Below are 20,113 nucleotides of genomic sequence, written 5' to 3' on the forward strand. Positions count from 1 at the left end.
GATCTTGATTAATGGCTGAATTATTGTTTACATTTGTTGAAGTGCCGATTATGTAAAGCGAACAATGCGTATTTTTATCATTTGTATTTGTTGACAATAATTTGACATGTTATTGACTGAAATGATGCAGAAATCAATACACATATTGTTTTTATTATAAGGCAACATGTACAGATGTCACTACGATATTTATCAATGTTACTTAGGTCTATTTCCAATAGATGTCGCATTAGTATAAAATCAGATATTCAACAACATAAACAAAATAGTAAATAAAACACCATATAAATCGAAATACCATAATAATTTATTCTTTGGCCTAAATATTAATAATTATCAGTACAATAGTAATAAATTAATAAATACTTTATAAATTCCTTCTCGATTTTTCCGCTGTACTTTTATAAACAAAAGTTATCTTAACATTTCTGTCAAAGGTTTATTTGGTACCAATTCCCTTCTCGAAGATCTTCTTTAATAATTCGGTGACAAACTGCTTAAGAAGACCTTCTCTCTGTTTACCGACGTCTATCACTTCTTCGTGACTTGGTTCTGAGGAAGTTTCATATTCGACAACGCATTTATTAGTAATGAGACTGAAGACGAAAACTGTCATATCACAATGATTGGCTGTCACTACTTCGTGTACAGTAGACATACCCACAGCATCGGCACCTGCAAATTGACAAGTGTTATATATTAACGCTCATTTATTTTCGGAGATAATTTGATGACATAAAAATTATTTTAAAAATGGTGTTAGATAATCTGCCACAAATCGAATGGCATTAAATGTCATGGACAGAAATACAAAACAACGCCAAACATATAACAATATCGAATATTATTCTAGCAAAAAATGTTGTAACCGAAATATATTGTTGCATAATTTATATGTTTATGTTATCAAATTAAGTCGACCATTTTTATCAAACGAAAATAACCGAAATCCATTAATTGAGTCTGTCGTCATTGTAAATTTTTACTATGAACGGAAACAATTGAAGTTTTCTTCAGTTTATGTTTTTGTTTTAAATTCATTAAAAATAAATATTTTTTTCACATTCGACAAAATTTAATTGAACATAAAAATTATTAGAATTAAATGACATTTGACTGCTGTCCTCACCTAACATCTTCAACATTTTCAGTTCGGCTACCGTTTCGAAGTTCGGTCCACCCAGGCAAGTGTAGATGCCCTCGTGAATGTTGTCCCCAAGTCCAATCTCCTGAGCTACCTTCGTGGCCAACTTGATAATGTCTCTGTTGTAGGCCTGATTCATCGGCGGGAATCTCGGACCGAAACGTTCGTCGTTGGGGCCCTGGAGGGGATTATTTCCGGCAAAACCCATAAGATTGATATGATCCCTCACAAACATGATGTCTCCGACTTTGAAATCCGGGTTCAGGCCACCGGCAGCGTTCGTGATAAACAAATGAGTTACGCCTAGAATAATTATCGTTTTTAAAAATATTACAGAGCTGACAATTCTGGAGTATTGCATTTTTACAAAATTTTCATCATGTTCATAGTTGGTAGCATTTGGTGCATTGTTAGACATAGTTTTCCCTATTGTTTTATTTTATATATTTTAAAGTCTCCTTTTACCAACTAGGAGTTTATCTGGACTGGACCTACAGTTTAACGTCGGTTCCGAACCACGGTCCTCGGCGTTAAGCCTACCGACTGGCGAGTGACCAACTTAGAAATCATCCCAGAAGGCATCCGGTCTTATCCAGCCTGGTTACTGGTGTGACTGGGACCATTTCCCTTGTCGGATTTTACACTCTTGCCCAGGACAATCACAAATATTAAACAATCACAAACATAAATTTATGACCATGCCCCAGCAGGATTCGAACCCGCGACTATCAGTAGACTAACGGTTAGGTGGACCGTCCTCTCGCCCTTACCACTGCGCCAACCAGTACCAGTACGCCAATTGAGTACTAAAAATGAGTTTTAATTTTCTCTTTCAATTCAATTCTTTTTTAATTATTCTTCTAGGAAACTATTTGGAACGATGGAATCAAGGATTGTTTTCATTATTCTCTCGTAGATTTCCTATAACATTTAATTACACCCAAAAACTTTTCGAAGTTGGTAATTTTAATTAAACTTAAAGCTTTTCAAAAGTTATAAAAGCAAGTTTTATACGTGTTATTTCACTAAAATGAAATAACACCGAAAATAAAGCTTAGTGACATTGCTTTTATAGATGAGTAACATTAATGCGAATTAATTCTCTTTAAATTCGTTCTAAATCATAGTGAATTTCACTTACCAAGAAGCTTCATTATCCTAATGGGCATACAGCATTTCCATAATGGATATCCCTCGTAGTAATGGAAACGCCCTTTCATGCAAACTGTTGGTACCCCAGACATATAACCGAAAACCAGAGCTCCCGCATGTCCTTTCACAGTACTACGTGGGAAATGTGGAATGATATCGTACGATACAACAATGGGATTCGTTAAACAATCAGCCAGCGAACCTGTAAAAGGGTCAATTTCTGAAAAAGTGGTGAGGTAAGCTTTATATAAAGTTCGACAACCGCTTACCTAATCCGGAACCACATATTATGCCCACTTCCGGGGTAAAAGGTACCATAAGTTTCAGGAAGTGAACTGTTTCGAGCAGGGATTCATAGGTATATCTGTAGGTGAATATAGATATCAACTTAATATATTATATTATTATTCTATATTAATATTTAAATAATATTTAAATAAAAGATTAAGTTCTGAAGAAGAAATCAAAATCAATATTAGTCTATTATTCCAACAGACATTTTATTACAGTAAAATAGCAACTTTTAAAACACTGATAAAGGTTTGTTCTTTACAGATAGTTTAGATACGGAATAAAAGTTATTTAGAAGAATCTAATAATATTCATTTGTCGAGTCATGTCGATATAATATATCGAAATTATTCTTGTTTATAAAAATATCCATCGTAATCTTATATTTGAAATAAAAAAATTGTTCTAATCGAAAAATCACTATAAAAATACCCTTTAGAAAGCAATCAATGTTAAATATGCTTTTTGCTAAGTAAACCAACGACTTATTGTTTTATTGCAAGGTTAATACGGGCTTTCACAACTGTAATCGATATGATATTTTAATTGGCAATAATGAAACATTATCTAATTAAGTGGTTTGAAGAAAAAGTCCTACACGTTACTCAATTTCACGAAATTATTATCAATATGGTCGATTTTAATGGTCCGAAAAATCACATTAATTGCTCCCTATTAAATCATTATGGTTTTCTTGATAGATTATTCTAATCATTCGACCTTAAAAATGTTAAAATGTTCACACAATAACTCAAAAGTGACTTTTATAAGTATTGTTATAATAAATATACACAAAACGTCATGTCCGAATCTGTGGCTATCTTTATTTTATTTACGTTGAACATTGTCAGGGTCAGAAACATGACGAATTTTATGATTGACAGTTATTTTGGGAATAATAATAACATTTAGCTTGGAAAACAAACATGTATTGACACTATATTGACACAAATACTGAATAAAATTTTAAAAAGTACGTAAAGAGATTTGTTAGCAGCGCAATAAGACAGTTGCGTATATATTTAAAACTTATAAAATATCGAAATTTAATTGTCTGGTAATTACTGGCGATAAGAAAATTAGCGGCTAATATCAAAGTATTACGAAATAATTCACCAATTCTACATTATTATTAAACATTTCCTAGCTAATGTTAAAATATTTGTTTCGAATTATGTAACAACTTTTGTCCGGTTAATTTATCTACTGATAATTTTTAGTTGCCTAAAATGTCATTACTACAGTTTTCGATTTTAATATTATTTGTTACACTAAAACAATAAACACACTAAGCTAATAAGGAATAAAGTAAATGGTCTTTAAAGAAGTTATAATTTATCAATATTCAAAGACACATTAGAAGATGAAATAATAAATATACAATATATGAATAAAGACCCTAAAGAAACAAGCAAAATGACATACTAGACAAATGAAAAATTGCATTTGATGTCACAAAGAAAACTTATCAAAAAATTACACAGAAATATTTACAAGTTAGTGTTACTTGAGCTTTTAATTAATTTGAATAGATATGTAATAGTAATTTATACCATATTACATCGAAATGAGAAAAATATTTTTTTCAGGCTAGAGGATGTTGAATAACAAACCAGTAAAACACCATTTGCGAAATTTGCTTTTCTTATTTAATTTAGTCATAATTGTGAAAAGTATTAGTGCTCTTGGAAACTTGTAGTACGTTTATATGTATATAGATGAAAACAAAAAATTATAGTTTTTTATGTTTTGGATCAGGTGATTTTGGTTTATTTGGTAGAGTCCTGTCCTGTCCAACAAACAGGACCAACAACTGTGACAAAGTAATTGGCAACATGACATCGCTCGTAGAAAAACTAGAAAAATAAAAATGTTCAAATGGGTATTTCTACTTCAGGTACCATATATTGATTGCTACACTCTTTCTGACTGTCACGTGACCTAGATGAAATTAATTCTATTTTCTGAAGGTATTCGGATAAAATCCAATTCGAAATTCTACCATGACGATTGAAAAAAGCTAGTAATGATAAACACTACTTGTGAGAAAAGACACAGTTTTCCCTCAAAAAGAAATCCCTCAAAATTAATTCACAGTATTCATACAATGTATATGTTTGAAAACTGAAAAGGATCATTCCAAACTATTAAGTTTATTTCAAAAGAATATTTTTAACATAATTCAATAATTCTGTGATAACTTTAAAGTAAACTTAGTTACTGGCCTAAAAACATTGTGGCTAATAAACCACCTGTTAAATATCAACATACCTGGAGCCAATTTCCGGCTGGAAAACATCCTTCATTTCTCCGTTAGCGATTCCATTAGGGCGTTTAACAATAACCTCTCCATTACTATCGGTCGAGTTAGGCATGATTGTGATCTTTTTCAGGGTTGTGGTAGTGATTTGCAGCTAAAACTGACCGACGTTTCGCTAAAAGCCGGTCTTTATAGACGCTGCGAACGAGTAAAAGTGAAAACAAAAACAAACCGCTCTGATAAGAATGCTCAGCTTCTGGTCGATGTTGTTATAAAGTATTTTGGTCGATATTATTTATATTACACAACCCCAATTGCAAACAATTGTGAACCCCGAAAGATTACAATATTCCTTTCAATACTTTCGAACATTAAACTGTTGTAATGTTAAATCAATTTGTTGTCAGTTAGTGTTAAAACAAATAGGGAAATAATTAAAATTGTTCAATTCAATCGCAACACCGTATCAAACAAATGTTAAGATTCTAAAATGTCCATGAAAGCTTAAACAATATAAATTGTGTGGTATTTATTAAGTTTATACATATTTGAATATAATACTATAAAATTGCAAGTTCTTTGTCATTATCGTGCTCACATGTCTCTTTTGGATTATCAGGCAAACTACTACTTGACTTTTTTTATAGAGACTTGGGCCATATTTCATTTTGATCCGTCAGTTCATTCTTTGTTTACAAGTCTCTTGACGTGTCAGTGCAATTCTACAAATCATTTAAAGGTCTAAATGACATACCATATTTTGGTTTTAGCATTTAATTGTAGTTTAAGGGCTTGTATTAATATTTTCAATTTCCTTCCAAGAAGCCAATTTAAAATATAAAAATGAATTTAAAAATTCTCTAAAAATAAAAATAAATTTATTTTTAGTTTGTAATATAGTTATGAAGAAAGAAAACAATAAAAAAAATTTGACAGGCAGTCGTCTAATTTTTATTTTATTTTTATCTGTCCTACTTGTTTCTCAACCATTGATCCGATAGGGATAAAAATACTAGAGAAAAGTTGAAATCATATAAAGCAGCCAATCACATCATCAAAATTTATGACGTTGCAAGTCGCAATGTTAGTCATATGAAACAAAATCACCCTGTATGTTAATAATATAATACCACCAGTCCAGTTCAATCATCGTATCAATGTTATCACAAAACGCGTTTCTTAAAATTTCTAAAAATAAAATAATAAATATAATAAATCAGTTTAGCTGAAAGCATAAAAAATCAATATTCGTAAATATTTCACTGTAACTGTTAATTCAATTAATTAAGAGCAGAGTAGTTTTCTTTAATAAAAAAGTATGTTAACACGTTTTTAATTACTATTAGTAGATAAGAAAATTTCCCAATCAAATATGAAATGTTAATTACCAATAAACAAGATAAGCAGTGGTCTCTTGCGAGGCCCCCCATGATGCAATCACGGCATGATTTCAAAAACAATTAAACGTCAATCCTCTTTAGCAATAATAAACAAATATCTGTCGATAACAGAAGTATTGAGAAAGACAATATGTATTAGGTGTGCAAAATAGTGATTCGCGTTTTTTCTGTAATGATTTTTTTTAAATCACAGATATACCTACCTGTAAAATTACAATAAATTGGATTACATGTTTAATGTTTTTCTGTGATAATCAAATATTACAATAGGAAGCTGAGTTCATTGTTACTGAATTACTATGAAGGTTTTCCACGAAAAAAATCATTCTGCGTATCAAAAAGTAATATTAATTGTTGGTCCTAGCTCTTCAGGATTTAAAAAATTTTGTTCACACAATCCCTTCTCTCTTATATTTTGATCCAAGATCGTAGATTAGTCGATATGCAATATTTCTGTAATTTTTTTAAACCCTTATACAATATTACAAAAACAAGGAATTTTTATTAATTTTTAATGAACTAAATACTCTTTGTAAAAACTTCGAAAGAAAAGTTGTTTTACTTTATAAAGACATAAATGGAAAAACCTCTAATTGCAATTTCTAATAGAATGATTAAAAAATGCAAGTACAATAGATAAAGTTAATTGAAATGTTAAAATAAAGCACCAAAATTGAAATTAAGTCTAATGAAAGCTAATGTTGTTGTAAGTGTTCGTAATAACTTAAACGTTATTACACATTTGAATTAACGTCTTTATTTTAAGTAGAATTTCATTTTCCTTATAAAAGGTAATACTAAAATAAGATCCTTCGCCATATTATCTATATTGTATAAGATTTATATAATTTTTAATTATAGATATTTGATCTTATATAACCCATTTTTTAAGTTAATTAATCTGAATTATCCATTTTTAATTAATCGTATTTGAATTAACTAAAAATAATGTATTTAAAATAGTTAATTTTTGCAAGATTTATTTGTTTCAAATATTATTGGTTGCATAAGCTTCCATTTTTAATTATTTTGAAATGTTTAAAAGCATTTATACTTTCTTTCAATTGGAATTTTTATACCAATTATGGAAAATAACGTTAATGATAAATATTAATAAAAGAAATTAGTTAATGATCCTTATGATTAAAGTTTAATTTTATATATTTATAAAAAAAGGCTACCACATGGCAACAAGATATTGAAACACGTTTTTGAAGGCATGACATAAGTAAGGTAGGAATTTTTACAGTACGTGAAGTAAATAAAGAGCAATATGATTATTAATCATTATCTATAGATGTTTGAAGACGAGGATTCTTTAATATGTTTGGAAGAAATTGCTAAAGACTTGAATGATATTGAACAGAAATACTCTTCAGAAGAAAATCGGAGATGTTTAGAAATTCCAACAAGTTTGAATGATAATTTAATAGTACTATCAAAGGTTCGGTATTAAAAATTTAAATTAAATGAATATTTTGATTTGATGTAATTTAGGAATTAGATTCATTGGGGTTACCTGCATTACATTTAGAAGGTTCTGTGATTGAAATTCTTAATAATGTGGCCCAGAGTAGCAGAAATGTAGTACACATTTATAGAAATGCTGTATGTCAGATTAAGGATCAAAATATTGAAAAGAAATCGAAAGACATAAGGAATAATGAAGCATATGTATGTTAATTTTATTTTTATTTCAGTGTTAAAAATTTACATCTTTAGCTGCAACTGGATAGGTACAAAGAAGAATTAGACAAATCAAGAGAAAATTGTGCAAAATTAAAAAATGAAGTGTATAAACTAGAAAAGAAAATATGTAATTTCCAAAAAAAAGAATCAGACCATAAAGATGAAATAAAAAGAGTGAAAACAGTTTATGCCTCAAAACAACATGAACTGGAGCATAGCATAAGAAAACTGAAAAAGGAAAATGACCATTTAAAAGAAATATTTAATCAGGATATTGGTAATGGCCTATTATATCAACATTAGTTCTGTATTTAATGAGTGGGAATTGTTTTAGTTAAGGATAGTTCTAGAAATAATATTGCATTAGCTTTATTGAAGAAATATCGAGTCAATGAGGAGGTTTATCACACAACTATAAAAAAGCTTCAGGACAATAATAGAGAATTGCTGGAAGAGGTGTTAAGCTTAAAGGAGGAATTAATACTAAAAGAATCTGAAAATTAAAAAATCTTAATAACTGAAAAGACTTAACAATAAGATTTGTGATATTTATTAATTTTATACTAAACTATAACCATAATATAAGTTTTATTATATAAATGTATTTTAATTTTAGCTTATATCTTTTACATAAATGTTAATTTTAGTAGTTGAGTAGTAACAAATTGCTTAATGCCAGTTATTTGTGTTTCTAATCATTATAAGGAAATAAACAGATTTATTTATATGTCTACTTCCACGCCAACTGTAGGACTTTTATATCTGGGTGGGCAATCTTCCACACACTTACCATTGGTTTTATCTCTAAAATACCCTCGTTCACAATGACACTCTTTTTTACACCATTTACCAAATCGTAATGGAATTGGAATACAAAGTATCTTTGAAATAAAGTTTTGACATGTTTTAATGCACAGTGGTAAACAAGAATATACTTGATTATCAGGACATGATACTGTCATGTCAGTGGTTGTTGCAAAATCAGTAGCGCTTGTCTCTATTTCTTCAGTTAAAGAATTTGTTGTAATGTCATCCATGTCGGAAATATCTCCTGGTGTGGTTCTATCTTTTTCTTGTGTCATTTCATCATAAGCTTCTTTCGTACCAATATCATCATCTGTAATAATATATTATTATAAATATTGGAATAAAAAAAGGTTATTTATCAAAATATATTGCATACTCCTGAAGTGAATATATGGGCGGCTATACCAGGCAAATTATCGTGCCTCTCGAGTACGATGGTTAAAATATAACGTTAAGGGCAACCACTAAATTGTATCAATTTTTTTATTTCAAATTATGGAAATTCAAAAAATAAAACAAGGTTAATCAACGCATCGAATATCTACTATATCATTCTATATCTATTGTGAGATAAATGTCAGGCTTTTGCCAAGAAGGCCCATCAGGACAAATTTTACAACTAATAAAAATGACGTTATGAAAGAAGATCGAGTTTACTCTCGAAATAGGAGGAAATGTCCATTAAGGTCATTATTCAGATGAAATTAAAAAACAAATTGCAATTATTAAATACAATATAGTAATTAGTAATTGCAGTTTTTTAATAATACAAATCTATTTTTCACTTACACACTCCATATTATTATTATTTACAATATATTGGGATCGAGAAGATACGAGAGTATCGAAATTCGCCTGTTTGAACATATTTCGTAGGAGTGCTATTATTATTAGTATTGTATTTATTGTTCATTGCATTTTCAACATTCATTGCTTGGCTTGACGAAAAACACAAGTAAATTCGAGTACAAGAAACTATAAGCATTATTATGTGACTATATGCAAGAATGGAAGTGAGCATATAGGACAACAGACGATACGATGATAAATCGACTGCAAATAATCTAGTAATCTTTGATTATGCCCGACTATACTTTACAAAAGTATGAGAAATATACTCTTCTTTGAAAAATGTATATGTAATTGAGTAATGAGAGCATTTTGAATAACTAACTTATACCAATTTGCCTCAATAAATAATTTATGTTGTTGTTGTTGAGCTACCTCATATATTATTCTTATTTTTAGGTTTAAAAGAAGACTTCTGAGAAGAAAATCTGTGAGACCCATTAGAAAATAGCTTAGTCTGTACATACCTTCACCACATACAGCATACATAACAAAAATTAAATAAAATATAAGTTTTACCATTGTATTAGTACTACTGGCGTTTAACAAGAATTCCGAATAACCAAATAATATATAATAGTAATTTTTTTCAGTTTATGAGCATATTAAGATCCGCTGAAGCGATATGCGGGGTATGAGATGAATGAGGCATATCAAATGTACTTATGAATACGCTATATCAGATAGAGAGATCAACAAAACGATTTATTATAAACTTCCTTGATTTAAAAAATGTTTGGATTTCATAAATTGGGAATGACAAAAATTCCTGATAATAATAAAATAAACCTGAAACAATTAGTTGTAATGTCTAACTGTTTAAAAACTTGGGTAATTTTGTACAGTTATGTTAAAACTGTATGTTATTACAGTATCACTAATATTTGAAATATGCTAAAATAGCTATTAAATAGTCAAGTAGACGTTGAAAAAGTAGTCACAATAAAAAAGCATCGCCTAAAAACAACGACGTAATGATAACTGAACATTTAACTATAGTTGTGCCAATATTTTCTTTAATTTGCATTATTGGTAAATTATATATATTTTTAACATATTGTTTAATACAATGTTAATTTGTATAGTAATTGTCTATTCTAGGATTTGTTCAAAATCAATGCTTAGATCCAAATTCAGAACAGAGAAATGACAATTCAAACTGCGTCGCAACCTGTCAAAGAAAAAATCTTTTGGAAAATCCAAGTAAGTTAGGCAATAGTTATAGCAATTGTTCTAATTTTTTAATATATTACCTAAAATATCCGTCGGAGTTAATGCTCTGAGAAATTCTCATTTAATTTTTAAAATAAAACACCACTTATATTAATAAACTGTTCATTAATACTATTAACTAACGTCGTCATAAGAGAATTATTTTTCAGAATTTTGTTTCGAAAAGAATTTAACATTAAAACTGGATTGTTACTGTAAAACGAATTATTACTATGACGAATCGACCAAGAAATGTGTGGAATTTATGAAATGTCCTTGCAACATCGGAAACAATGAAGTTTCCCGATTCGCAAACAAGTGCGGTACAGATTGCACCACCATGTACAATAGAAATTGTACACCAGTACTAACATGGGGATGTTGGTGTTCAAGAGAATATTGTAGAAACGAGCAGGGTACATGTATACCGATTGAATGAACAATATATCTGTCAAGTTACTTAAATATAATTATTAATAATTTTAAAATATCCGTTTTTTTACACTACAGCCCAATAATTATTTGTTACAATAACTTGTTCCAAAAAATTAAACAACGCATTGTTCAATCACAATTATAACTTGAGCAAACAACAACCTATTCAACTTTGCCTAGAGAGATACCAGAAAAGTAATTTCTTCATAATGAATCAAATTTTAGGTAGGTTGTAGATTGTTAGGTAGTTTTCTAAGCTGTCAGACCGTCTATCCTACTACTAGGATCTAGGAAAAAAATCGATGTGATAAACCTGAAGATATTAAATGGGTCAATGCGCTGAACTACCGACAAGTGGGAGAAAAGAAAGCGAAGAATACTACTCCTGTAACTTAGAAATTTGGTATAGGTAACATGGCCATCTATGGATAATTTGATAATTCGGGTGTTCTGAGAAGATTAATCAAGAAGTCGGATCGTCTCCATCCTTAATCAAAAAGTGTGCAATAGGAAACTAACATTCAGCAGCCAGTATCACTTCAATTTTATCCCTACTTTAATTGAATATCACGATTTTTTATACTAAGCAAAGCCCGGCGCACTAGATTTATAGGAACCCAGTCCCATCCTTGTTCCTACAGCTTCAAAATGTTACAACCATAGAGAAAATGTTGAATTACATAACAAACATCGTCAAATAATTCTGACGCCCGTTAATATTAAAACAAATTTAAATGGAAATATACATGTTTTATTGAAATAAAAATAGAAATACAACAATGGCCGTAATATCATAGATAACTAATCAGAATATAACACTTTTCAAATGAACACATGAATAACTAGAAAATACAGAATATAAAAGTCAATTGAAAATCTAAAACTAAAAAGAAAAACTATGTTGTCTTCACCACAAGGCTTTTCCTTCATTGCTACTTAATAACACAGCAGTAAAAAATAAATTAAAATAAATATGTCAAAGTTAATTGAAAATTAAAAACTATTAATGTATAATATTTAAACTAAAATGATTTCCTTTTCATTGCAATTTTTGTCTAATAAATATATATTTTTGAAGGGCAGCAATTTGTTTTTCTTAATGCAATCTAACACTGAATGATTGATTTTTCTTTGTTTTTCGCGTTTTCTTAGTTTTTAGAACTCTGCAGTCTTCAACTTAGAGCGAAGTCTCCTCCTTTTTTCTTACCTGATGGCAGTCTTTTTGTTTGCAGAATTACTTAATAAGTCTTTAGTAGAATGAGAAACATCTTCCTCAGTTGATGTATTCTTTACATTTGTATCACTCATCATATCATCAGAGCCTCCCTACTTTGTTCCCGTTCTTCCTCGTCGCTTACTTTCAAGCAGAATTGGATCATCTGGATCATACAATTTTCGCTTACCTCAAACTGGTTTAATTCCAGATTCACTACTTGAACTACTTGGTTGATTTTGATTCTCCTTCTGTGATTTTCCTGTACTAGTGAACAAGTTTCTAGAGCACTTCCTAGGTGATATGACTTCAGAGCCATCAGATTTATTATCACCTCTCTCGCTTGGCTTTAAGGAGGTCAGTACATCATTTACAAATTCTGCAAATTCAGAACTATTCTTTACACTTGAGGTAAAACTACAATGTTTATCATTTAAAGATTGATTTATACTGTGAACAGCTTAAAAATGTAAAACTATAAAAAAATATGTTGTCTTAACCACAAGGCCTTTCCTTCGTTGCTACTTAATAACACGGCAGTAAAAAATAAATTAAAATAAATATATAAAAGTTAATTGAAAATTATAAACTATTAATATATAATATTTAAACTACAATGCTTTCCCTTTTATTGCCATCTTTGTCTAACAAATATATATTTTTGAAGGACAGCAATCTGTTTTTCTTAATGCAGTCTAACACCCAGATCTCGTTTAAGCAAACAACATCTTCTTCAGAGCATAGTTCTCCAATCACAATACGAGCCCGTCGTTTAGTGTTTACCAATTTGCCCTTGCATAAAACCACCAGTTCTTTCAAATCCGAACTTTTGGGATTGGTATCGAAGCCTATAAAAATGGGGCCGCAATTCTCGAAAATATCCATGCTGTATTTTGACCCGAACGCTTGTCGCTGAAGCCGCGATTTTTGTACTATGGGCGCAAAATCCATAACTTCAAAGTCTTCTTCAGGTAACCATTTTCCTTTTTCGACTGACTTCAAAACCTTTATACAAAAATATTTATTAATATCAACTTATAATTATCAAAAAATAAGATGCGACAATAAGACTCAGCAAGATATTAATAAATTTTACAAGAAATTATTATTTATTATAGGTCATTAAAACATCTTAGTCATATTAAATTTTAATTTAGTTAATTTCTGATTAAACGTTTATGAAAATCTCCATTATCTTTCGGAGGTGGCTGCAAGTATGCTAGACACACATTTATTCGTAGTAATTTCATGACATACATATAACTATCAAAATATTAAATCACATACCCAGTCAAAATTAACCACCCAACAACCTCTGGAGATTGCCTTCAACATGTTAACAGTCCTTTTTGATTCTCCAGCTACCAAATGCGTGGTGCTACTGCTAACTGCGTTTTCAACCCTAAAACGCCCCAATGCCTGCACGGCGTCGGTAAATAACTAAAATAATCAAAATGAACGAGAGGTTAAGTGAAGATATATTTCTAAAATTTACCTTAACTTCATGAGAATGCAGTTTTGTACAAACAATTGTTGGCATTCTAACAATATCAGTTCTCCTCACCCTCTTTGTGGAATTAATTTGTGATGGTGGTAGAAAGTCCATAGTGCTACGCCTATATGGTGTGACAGAGTCAGGAGGTCTGATGACTTGAGATTTATGGGGACTCTCATTGATAGCAGGTGTTTTCGCACCTATAATGTCTTGCAATAAATCTCGTTGTTCATCAGAGGAGCTATCAAAATCAACTTTAGCTTTGATTTTTTTCTTTGGTTTTCGCGCTTTCTTAGTTTTTAAAACTCTGCAGTTTTCATCAGAGGACGAAGTCCCTTCCTCACTTTCCTGCCTCGTGGGAGTCTTTTTGTTTGCAGAATTACTTAATAAGTTTTTGGTAGAAGGAGAAACATCTTCCTCAGTTGATGTATTCTTTGCATTTGTATCACTTAACTTTTCTTTACTCTTATTTAATTTCATTATAACAGCCTCCCTTCTTTGTTCCCTTTCTTCCTCGTCGTTTACTTTAAGCAGAACTGGATCATCTGGATCATACAATTTTCGCTTACGTCTAACTGGTTTAATTCCAGATTCACTGCTTGAACTACTTGGTTGATTTTGATTTTCCTTCTGTGATTTTCCTGTAATAGTGAACAAGTTTCTACAGCACTTCCTAGGTGATATAATTTCAGAACCATCAGATTTACTGTCCCCTTCTGTTGTTATTTCTTCATTAGACATTAAGGAAACCACTACATTATCCACAAATTCTGCAAATCCAGAATTATTTCTTTCACTTGAAGTAAAACTACAATGTTTATCATTTGAAGATAGATTTATGCTGCGAATAGCTAAAGGAGACATGGCAGATTCTGTGGACAAACTAATTTCTTTTTTATCCAAAGGATGTTCTGAGGAAACTCTTAAAGATGACATAGAACTTTTAGTCCCTTCAGCAGACACTTGTAAAGCAGAGATTTTACCAGACGACTCTGTATCAGTGGAATTTCTTAATGACATAATCGATTTTTTTCTACCTCCCTTTGATGAAACTTCAATATCAGATAAAACACTTGTTGACTCAATGTCCATACGAGGCTGATAAGATTTACGACCCCTTAGAACAGAGCTTTTTCGTCTAGAAGACTGTGTAGATACTTTTTTTTGTCCCTTGTCTGACATATCTGAAGAAATCATGAGTTGCGACATAACTTCTTCTGTAGAAACTTGCTTTTTAGATATTTTATCAGACAAATCTTTATTAGCTGATAGCTTCTTTGCAATAACAGAGTTCTTTCCAAAAATAATTGAGTCATCCGTACTATTTTTTGGAGGATGTAACTCCAATGATGCTGTATGTGCTGAAATATCAGATGGCGTTTTATCAGTATCAGTTGAAATACTACAAATAGTTTTTCTTTTATCTAACGCTCTTCTTTTATGACTATTTCTTATATCGCCTTGTAACACTGTATCGATCTTATTTGAATTATTGACATTTTTTGATAGGTGATTCTCACTTGGCTTGACGCAATCAATCATAGTTAACTCCATATCTGAAGAATTAAGACAAACAGGTGTTTTAAAATGTCCATAGTTATCGATAGGATTATTTCGTTCGGGAGATACAGTATCGAATGAATCATTTCTCTCTAAACAAGAACTCGCGGATGCCATAAATGTCCTCCTTCGATTTATCAACGTATCAGTAGATGGCAGCGGTGAGCCTTCTAAAGTACTGCGTTTATATTCTTTTTTTATAATATCTTCATATTCTCTTTCCATTTTCTGTGAAAAAGAGTTAAATTAAGAAAAATTTGAATATGAATTTGATATTACAATCAATAAATATTCATTACATTATTCAATAAAATTTTAAAAATACAATTTCACTGAATAAATTACAAATATGCTCTATGCCCTATATTATAATCCTGCCCATTATTGTTAAAACAATTTTACCTTACAAATAAGAGTAGTGTCATGATTGTATGGTGTACTTTTAATGGCATGATACAACCGTTCATCTTGCTTTTGTAAAGCTCTTCTAGAGGCCTCAACCCATAATACAGACACAATATGAGCTTTAATAATTTTTGCCTTGTTAAAGGTCGTAAATGAACCTCCCTAAAAACATAACTAAGTATTATTTAATACAAATGATGGTAACAAATTACATCCTACCTTAAAAACAACATGAGTTACATCACTAGTTATTCTATCTTTTACCTTGGCACCCATTGACTTTAGAACAGACTTCACACCCTCTGAACGATCTTCACCATTACTAATTATTTCAACAAAAACAGTAATACCTTCAAAAACTTTATTGTGAGCTACTGGGTTTGATGATTCAACTGCCAATTCTTTTAAACTATCTTGTGACAATGACCGAGGGCTGAACACAAACCAAATAAAATACAATTTTATTTTATAGTGATTTTATTTAATTTAAAATACAAACCTATTCATTTGCTCTAATGCCTTTCGTCTAAACAATGCTGTTGGACTTTCACAATTAATCTTCTTCTTCTTAATTTTTTCTGAAACTTTTCCTTCTTTTTGCTGATATTCCTCAATAGCGTCTTTATTGAGAGCCAAAAGTTTTAATATCATTTTCTTCTTTTCAGGGCACTGCATTAAAGTTTTGAATACCTCATCATCGATTTCTGAAACCTTGCCATTTTTTTTCTTATTGCCAGATAAATTATCCATGACTTTCTTCTGTCTATTAGCTTGCGGTGTGAGATAACCACTACTAATTTTAGGCTTCATAACTAGTGTGTTTATATTCATAAAATGTTGTTTATAATATATTTTCTAAAAAATTCATCATAATAAAGTGAAAAAGTTAAAAAAAGGTCTATACCAAATAATTTAATAACAAAATTAAATATTTCGTACTGTCTACTTTATACACATAAAACACAGATGTAAAATTATTTGAAAAATATTCTCTTATAACAGACATTTAAAATAAAATCATGACACAATCACAAATCATTGAAATCCTCTATATTTTGTGGATAAAATATAATTTTAACTTTTTTTGTGATTTAAAATAAGAAAGGTAAACAATTGGAAGTCTATATTATCAAATATTATTCTCTTCAAAATTGTTTACTATGTTAATTAATAATTATTTGTGTTATATTCATTATTTACTACTTCTGTAAACGCGATTAAACTTATAAATATGACTTTTTACAACATACCTTATTTCTTATTTTTTAAAGAATAGAGCTGGGCATCTAATATATTTGTATAAAATAATCGAAAAATAATCGCCTATTATTAATTAGTGTTAATCCAAAAATAAATTTATCATGTAATATATCACATAAATTCAATTATATGAATATATGTAGAATATAATCGATATATTTGAACTATAAAGTTGATAATCGAAAAACATTATTAATTATTAAGATATCAGCTTCTAACCTATATTTAACAATTGAATAATTTTATAGGAACTTAACCTGCATCTTTCTAAGAGTGGTATTTGAAAACAATCTTTAAACAAATAGTAATGTTAAAATCTACAGTAGATTTGCTTACAAGAACAAGCAATTTTAAAAAGATTTCTTGTAAACGTTTATCAACGGTAGCACAATTAAAATCCAATGAGAAATTAGATGGCTTTCGAACTGTGCAAGAGGATCCTTTAAAGCATAACAGTGAACATTTAGCACAATTTTACACATTGTCAACTAGCGAAAAAAATTGTTTATTTCAGCACGGTGGGTTACCAAAGTCCTTTGAAATACAAACAAAAACATTTAATGAAACATCTTTTATGATACGAGAACCTGCAATTGAAATAATCAATTACCTTAAAGCTATAGATTATAGTAAACCTCCTGTAAAATTCGTTTTGTTTGGTAAAAAGGGTACTGGGAAAACATTATCACTGGCTCATATTTTGCATTATGCAGTAAGAGATAATTTTTTGATTGTACATGTTCCATGGGTTGGGAACTGGATGAGAAGACCTAAAGAATTTAGTAACTCTGACATAAAAGAAGGCTTTGTTGACATTAACATAGATGCTGCTGCATGGTTACTCCATTTTAAAGTACAGAATGCTGTATTACTGCAGAAACCTGAAATGAGATTATTGGAAGCTGTTCAGTGGAATTCACGGGAATCCACAGCTAAAGATGTTCCTCTAGTAGATCTTATTGATCATGGTATAAATAGAATTAAATTTGCTTCTCGTTGTGTAAATATACTTGCTGAGCAAGTTAAAGGATTGTCTAAAATTGGAGTATGCAAAACATTGGTTGCAGTGGATGGATTTAATGCATTTTTTTACCCAAATATTAAAGTTTACACAGATAAAAAAGAGAAGGTAACTCCAGGAAAAGTAACAGTTACTGAGGGGTTTTTAAATCTGACTAAATTTGACTGGCATAATTCTGCAATTGTGGTTACAGTTGATGAACTTGTTATTGCTCAGGAAGATCAAATATCACATTATCCTAGGTAAGAGTTCAATTAGTATGCATTGTTTTACACTTTATATTAAATCTAAAATGCCTGTTAGAATAAATATATATTTAATATAATTATGTTTACTGCATTAATGTAATAATAAACACTTATTTATTAAAATCACTAGATATTTTAAAACATTGTTGGTTGTTTTTTATATTTTAAAATCTCAATATCCATCCCTTAAGAACTAGGATTTTTTTGGAAAAATAATTATAACTATAATTATTACTTGTTTTAAATTTCAATTTGCCAATTTTATGTTCTATGGCTTGATTTAAGAATGTACAGACATGGACAGTGCAGTCAGTGTTTATTGCAAATATAATTTATAGAGTTCTCTTATTATAATTACTGTGATTATATTAATTACAATATACCTACTTATTGGTGATCTTTTCACCAAATGGTGATCCTTTCATTTTTTAATTTTTTTATGTTCCTAGTTTCAATAATTTTTTGTCTTAGGTAAATATATTACACATTATCTTATCACGAGTTTTAGAAGGTTATCAAAAGTTTCTTAGTCTTCTTATATTGATGTAACATTAAATACATATTAAAAATATACATTATAGAACAATTAAACTTGTTTTAGGTATTTATTAGGCAAGACAGGTTTTGAACATCTGGATCCATTTGTACCAGTTCATGTAACCAACTATACAAAGAAAGAACTGATAAGTACTTTGGACTACTACAGAGAAAGGAGATGGATAACTTCTTATCCTGGACAAGATGATGAACTATATAGCCTTTCTGCAGGAAATCCATACAATTTAATGAAGTTATGTAATGGATTGTAAAACATATATTAATTAGTTATTTTATTTTGTAGTTTTACTTGATATTATTTTTATTTAATTCCTCATTACATGGAATAAATAGAGTTTGATCTATATTAACATGAATTTATAATGTTATGGTTAATTTCTACATATGATTTAACATAATTATATGAAAAAATAGCATTAGCAACATATTCTAAAACAAATTTGTATATAAGTAGAAGGTATTGTTTATCTAAATCCCTTTAATACCAACCAGAAAAGTTTTTCAAGCAGGTGAATATTATACTATAATAAGTTATGTTAATTAATTTGCTAAGATTACAATAATAAGTATATTTTTTACAACTAATCACGTCATATACCAAAGACTATTCTATTGTAAAATTGATTTAATTCTCGATCATGCCATATTTGCATGCTAATAAACTAGCGTGCCCGGTTTTTTTAACTACTTAATGTGGAGTAATTTTGAGAGTTATATTAAGTATTTTAATTCAAAGGATAATGATATTTCTAATCGTATAAATTGACATAAATATATTTGTGTTTGGAAAAATACTTATCGGCTGACCTTGGTCCTGCTTTTATCAGGAGCGTGTACACTTAAGACCCCCCGCAAAGATTGCGTAAATAATCGTTACTTAACTTTCAGCGACGTTTATCACTTAATTCCGTCACATGTTTTTTAACTAAAAAATATAAAAAAACAATTATAATTTTAAAATATTCAATCCATTTTTAGTTCAAAGAAGGCCTTTTTGTTATAGTCGAAAATTAATCAAAAGGATATTTTAAAACTTATCTCAATGTCAATAAACAGAAAATAAATTTTACCTTCGTTGTTACCCAACAGTGATTTAAATAATCCAATCTACAAA

The 20,113-nt window shown here is 29.7% G+C and overlaps 6 protein-coding genes across 9 annotated transcripts; 3 read left to right on the forward strand and 3 right to left on the reverse strand.

The window, feature by feature from the left end:
* Positions 1-285: 285 nt before the first annotated feature.
* On the reverse strand, positions 286-7,549 carry LOC143198953 (purine nucleoside phosphorylase). Of its 2 annotated transcripts, none has more exons than XM_076408617.1 (5): positions 4,859-7,549; positions 2,566-2,660; positions 2,286-2,516; positions 1,130-1,447; positions 286-675 (listed from the first exon to the last, which is right to left on the reverse strand). In XM_076408617.1, exons 1-5 carry the CDS (start codon positions 4,960-4,962, stop codon positions 440-442), a joined length of 984 nt encoding a protein of 327 aa, XP_076264732.1. In that variant the 5' UTR covers positions 4,963-7,549; the 3' UTR covers positions 286-439. The 2 variants fall into 2 exon arrangements, with proteins under 2 accessions (XP_076264732.1, XP_076264733.1); XM_076408618.1 differs by having other exon boundaries at positions 2,286-2,498; positions 4,859-6,198.
* Positions 7,340-8,536, forward strand: LOC143198954 (uncharacterized). Its single transcript, XM_076408619.1, has 5 exons — positions 7,340-7,480; positions 7,545-7,691; positions 7,745-7,921; positions 7,970-8,213; positions 8,271-8,536. Exons 2-5 carry the CDS (start codon positions 7,545-7,547, stop codon positions 8,438-8,440), a joined length of 738 nt encoding a protein of 245 aa, XP_076264734.1. The 5' UTR covers positions 7,340-7,480; the 3' UTR covers positions 8,441-8,536.
* Positions 8,471-10,254, reverse strand: LOC143198956 (uncharacterized). Its single transcript, XM_076408621.1, has 2 exons — positions 10,060-10,254; positions 8,471-9,053 (listed from the first exon to the last, which is right to left on the reverse strand). The coding sequence occupies exons 1-2, from the start codon at positions 10,112-10,114 to the stop codon at positions 8,659-8,661; spliced, it is 450 nt and encodes a 149-aa protein (XP_076264736.1). The 5' UTR covers positions 10,115-10,254; the 3' UTR covers positions 8,471-8,658.
* Positions 10,255-10,468: 214 nt separating this feature from the next.
* LOC143198957 (uncharacterized) lies at positions 10,469-11,292 on the forward strand. The gene is made up of 3 exons (XM_076408622.1): positions 10,469-10,624; positions 10,694-10,795; positions 10,975-11,292. The coding sequence occupies exons 1-3, from the start codon at positions 10,567-10,569 to the stop codon at positions 11,241-11,243; spliced, it is 429 nt and encodes a 142-aa protein (XP_076264737.1). The 5' UTR covers positions 10,469-10,566; the 3' UTR covers positions 11,244-11,292.
* A 1,619-nt stretch (positions 11,293-12,911) lies between these two features.
* MCPH1 (Microcephalin) lies at positions 12,912-19,926 on the reverse strand. Of its 3 annotated transcripts, none has more exons than XM_076408614.1 (7): positions 19,807-19,926; positions 16,412-16,767; positions 16,132-16,345; positions 15,910-16,074; positions 13,948-15,735; positions 13,740-13,892; positions 12,912-13,457 (listed from the first exon to the last, which is right to left on the reverse strand). In XM_076408614.1, exons 2-7 carry the CDS (start codon positions 16,741-16,743, stop codon positions 13,059-13,061), a joined length of 3,051 nt encoding a protein of 1,016 aa, XP_076264729.1. In that variant the 5' UTR covers positions 16,744-16,767; positions 19,807-19,926; the 3' UTR covers positions 12,912-13,058. The 3 variants fall into 3 exon arrangements, with proteins under 3 accessions (XP_076264729.1, XP_076264728.1, XP_076264727.1); XM_076408613.1 differs by lacking the exon at positions 19,807-19,926 and adding an exon at positions 17,163-17,273; XM_076408612.1 differs by lacking the exon at positions 19,807-19,926 and adding an exon at positions 16,817-17,046.
* mRpS29 (mitochondrial ribosomal protein S29) lies at positions 17,404-19,274 on the forward strand. Its single transcript, XM_076408615.1, has 2 exons — positions 17,404-18,435; positions 19,043-19,274. Exons 1-2 carry the CDS (start codon positions 17,480-17,482, stop codon positions 19,248-19,250), a joined length of 1,164 nt encoding a protein of 387 aa, XP_076264730.1. The 5' UTR covers positions 17,404-17,479; the 3' UTR covers positions 19,251-19,274.
* Positions 19,927-20,113: the final 187 nt, after the last annotated feature.

Source organism: Rhynchophorus ferrugineus, unplaced genomic scaffold (assembly GCF_030347505.1).
Source record: "Rhynchophorus ferrugineus isolate W39M unplaced genomic scaffold, kcgeb_rfMv2 rfM6, whole genome shotgun sequence".
NCBI classification, from domain to species: Eukaryota; Metazoa; Arthropoda; class Insecta; order Coleoptera; family Curculionidae; genus Rhynchophorus; species Rhynchophorus ferrugineus.

Coding starts and splice junctions, on each gene's coding strand:
- MCPH1 (XM_076408612.1), bottom strand. CDS start 16,918: ATGTCTGTTATAAGAGAATATTTTTCAAATAATTTTACATCTGTGTTT. Junction 13,893..13,947: donor TGCATTCTCATGAAGTTAAG/GTAAATTTTAGA, acceptor TGATTATTTTAG/TTATTTACCGACGCCGTGCA. Junction 13,458..13,739: donor GGGTGGTTAATTTTGACTGG/GTATGTGATTTA, acceptor TTTTGTATAAAG/GTTTTGAAGTCAGTCGAAAA.
- mRpS29 (XM_076408615.1), top strand. CDS start 17,480: ATGTTAAAATCTACAGTAGATTTGCTTACAAGAACAAGCAATTTTAAA. Junction 18,436..19,042: donor CAAATATCACATTATCCTAG/GTAAGAGTTCAA, acceptor AACTTGTTTTAG/GTATTTATTAGGCAAGACAG.
- LOC143198953 (XM_076408617.1), bottom strand. CDS start 4,962: ATGCCTAACTCGACCGATAGTAATGGAGAGGTTATTGTTAAACGCCCT. Junction 2,661..4,858: donor CAGCCGGAAATTGGCTCCAG/GTATGTTGATAT, acceptor ATTCACCTACAG/ATATACCTATGAATCCCTGC. Junction 2,517..2,565: donor AATATGTGGTTCCGGATTAG/GTAAGCGGTTGT, acceptor CCACTTTTTCAG/AAATTGACCCTTTTACAGGT.
- LOC143198954 (XM_076408619.1), top strand. CDS start 7,545: ATGTTTGAAGACGAGGATTCTTTAATATGTTTGGAAGAAATTGCTAAA. Junction 7,692..7,744: donor ATTTAATAGTACTATCAAAG/GTTCGGTATTAA, acceptor GATGTAATTTAG/GAATTAGATTCATTGGGGTT. Junction 8,214..8,270: donor AATATTTAATCAGGATATTG/GTAATGGCCTAT, acceptor GAATTGTTTTAG/TTAAGGATAGTTCTAGAAAT.
- LOC143198956 (XM_076408621.1), bottom strand. CDS start 10,114: ATGGTAAAACTTATATTTTATTTAATTTTTGTTATGTATGCTGTATGT. Junction 9,054..10,059: donor GTATGCTGTATGTGGTGAAG/GTATGTACAGAC, acceptor ATATTATTACAG/ATGATGATATTGGTACGAAA.
- LOC143198957 (XM_076408622.1), top strand. CDS start 10,567: ATGATAACTGAACATTTAACTATAGTTGTGCCAATATTTTCTTTAATT. Junction 10,625..10,693: donor TTCTTTAATTTGCATTATTG/GTAAATTATATA, acceptor TGTCTATTCTAG/GATTTGTTCAAAATCAATGC. Junction 10,796..10,974: donor AAATCTTTTGGAAAATCCAA/GTAAGTTAGGCA, acceptor ATTATTTTTCAG/AATTTTGTTTCGAAAAGAAT.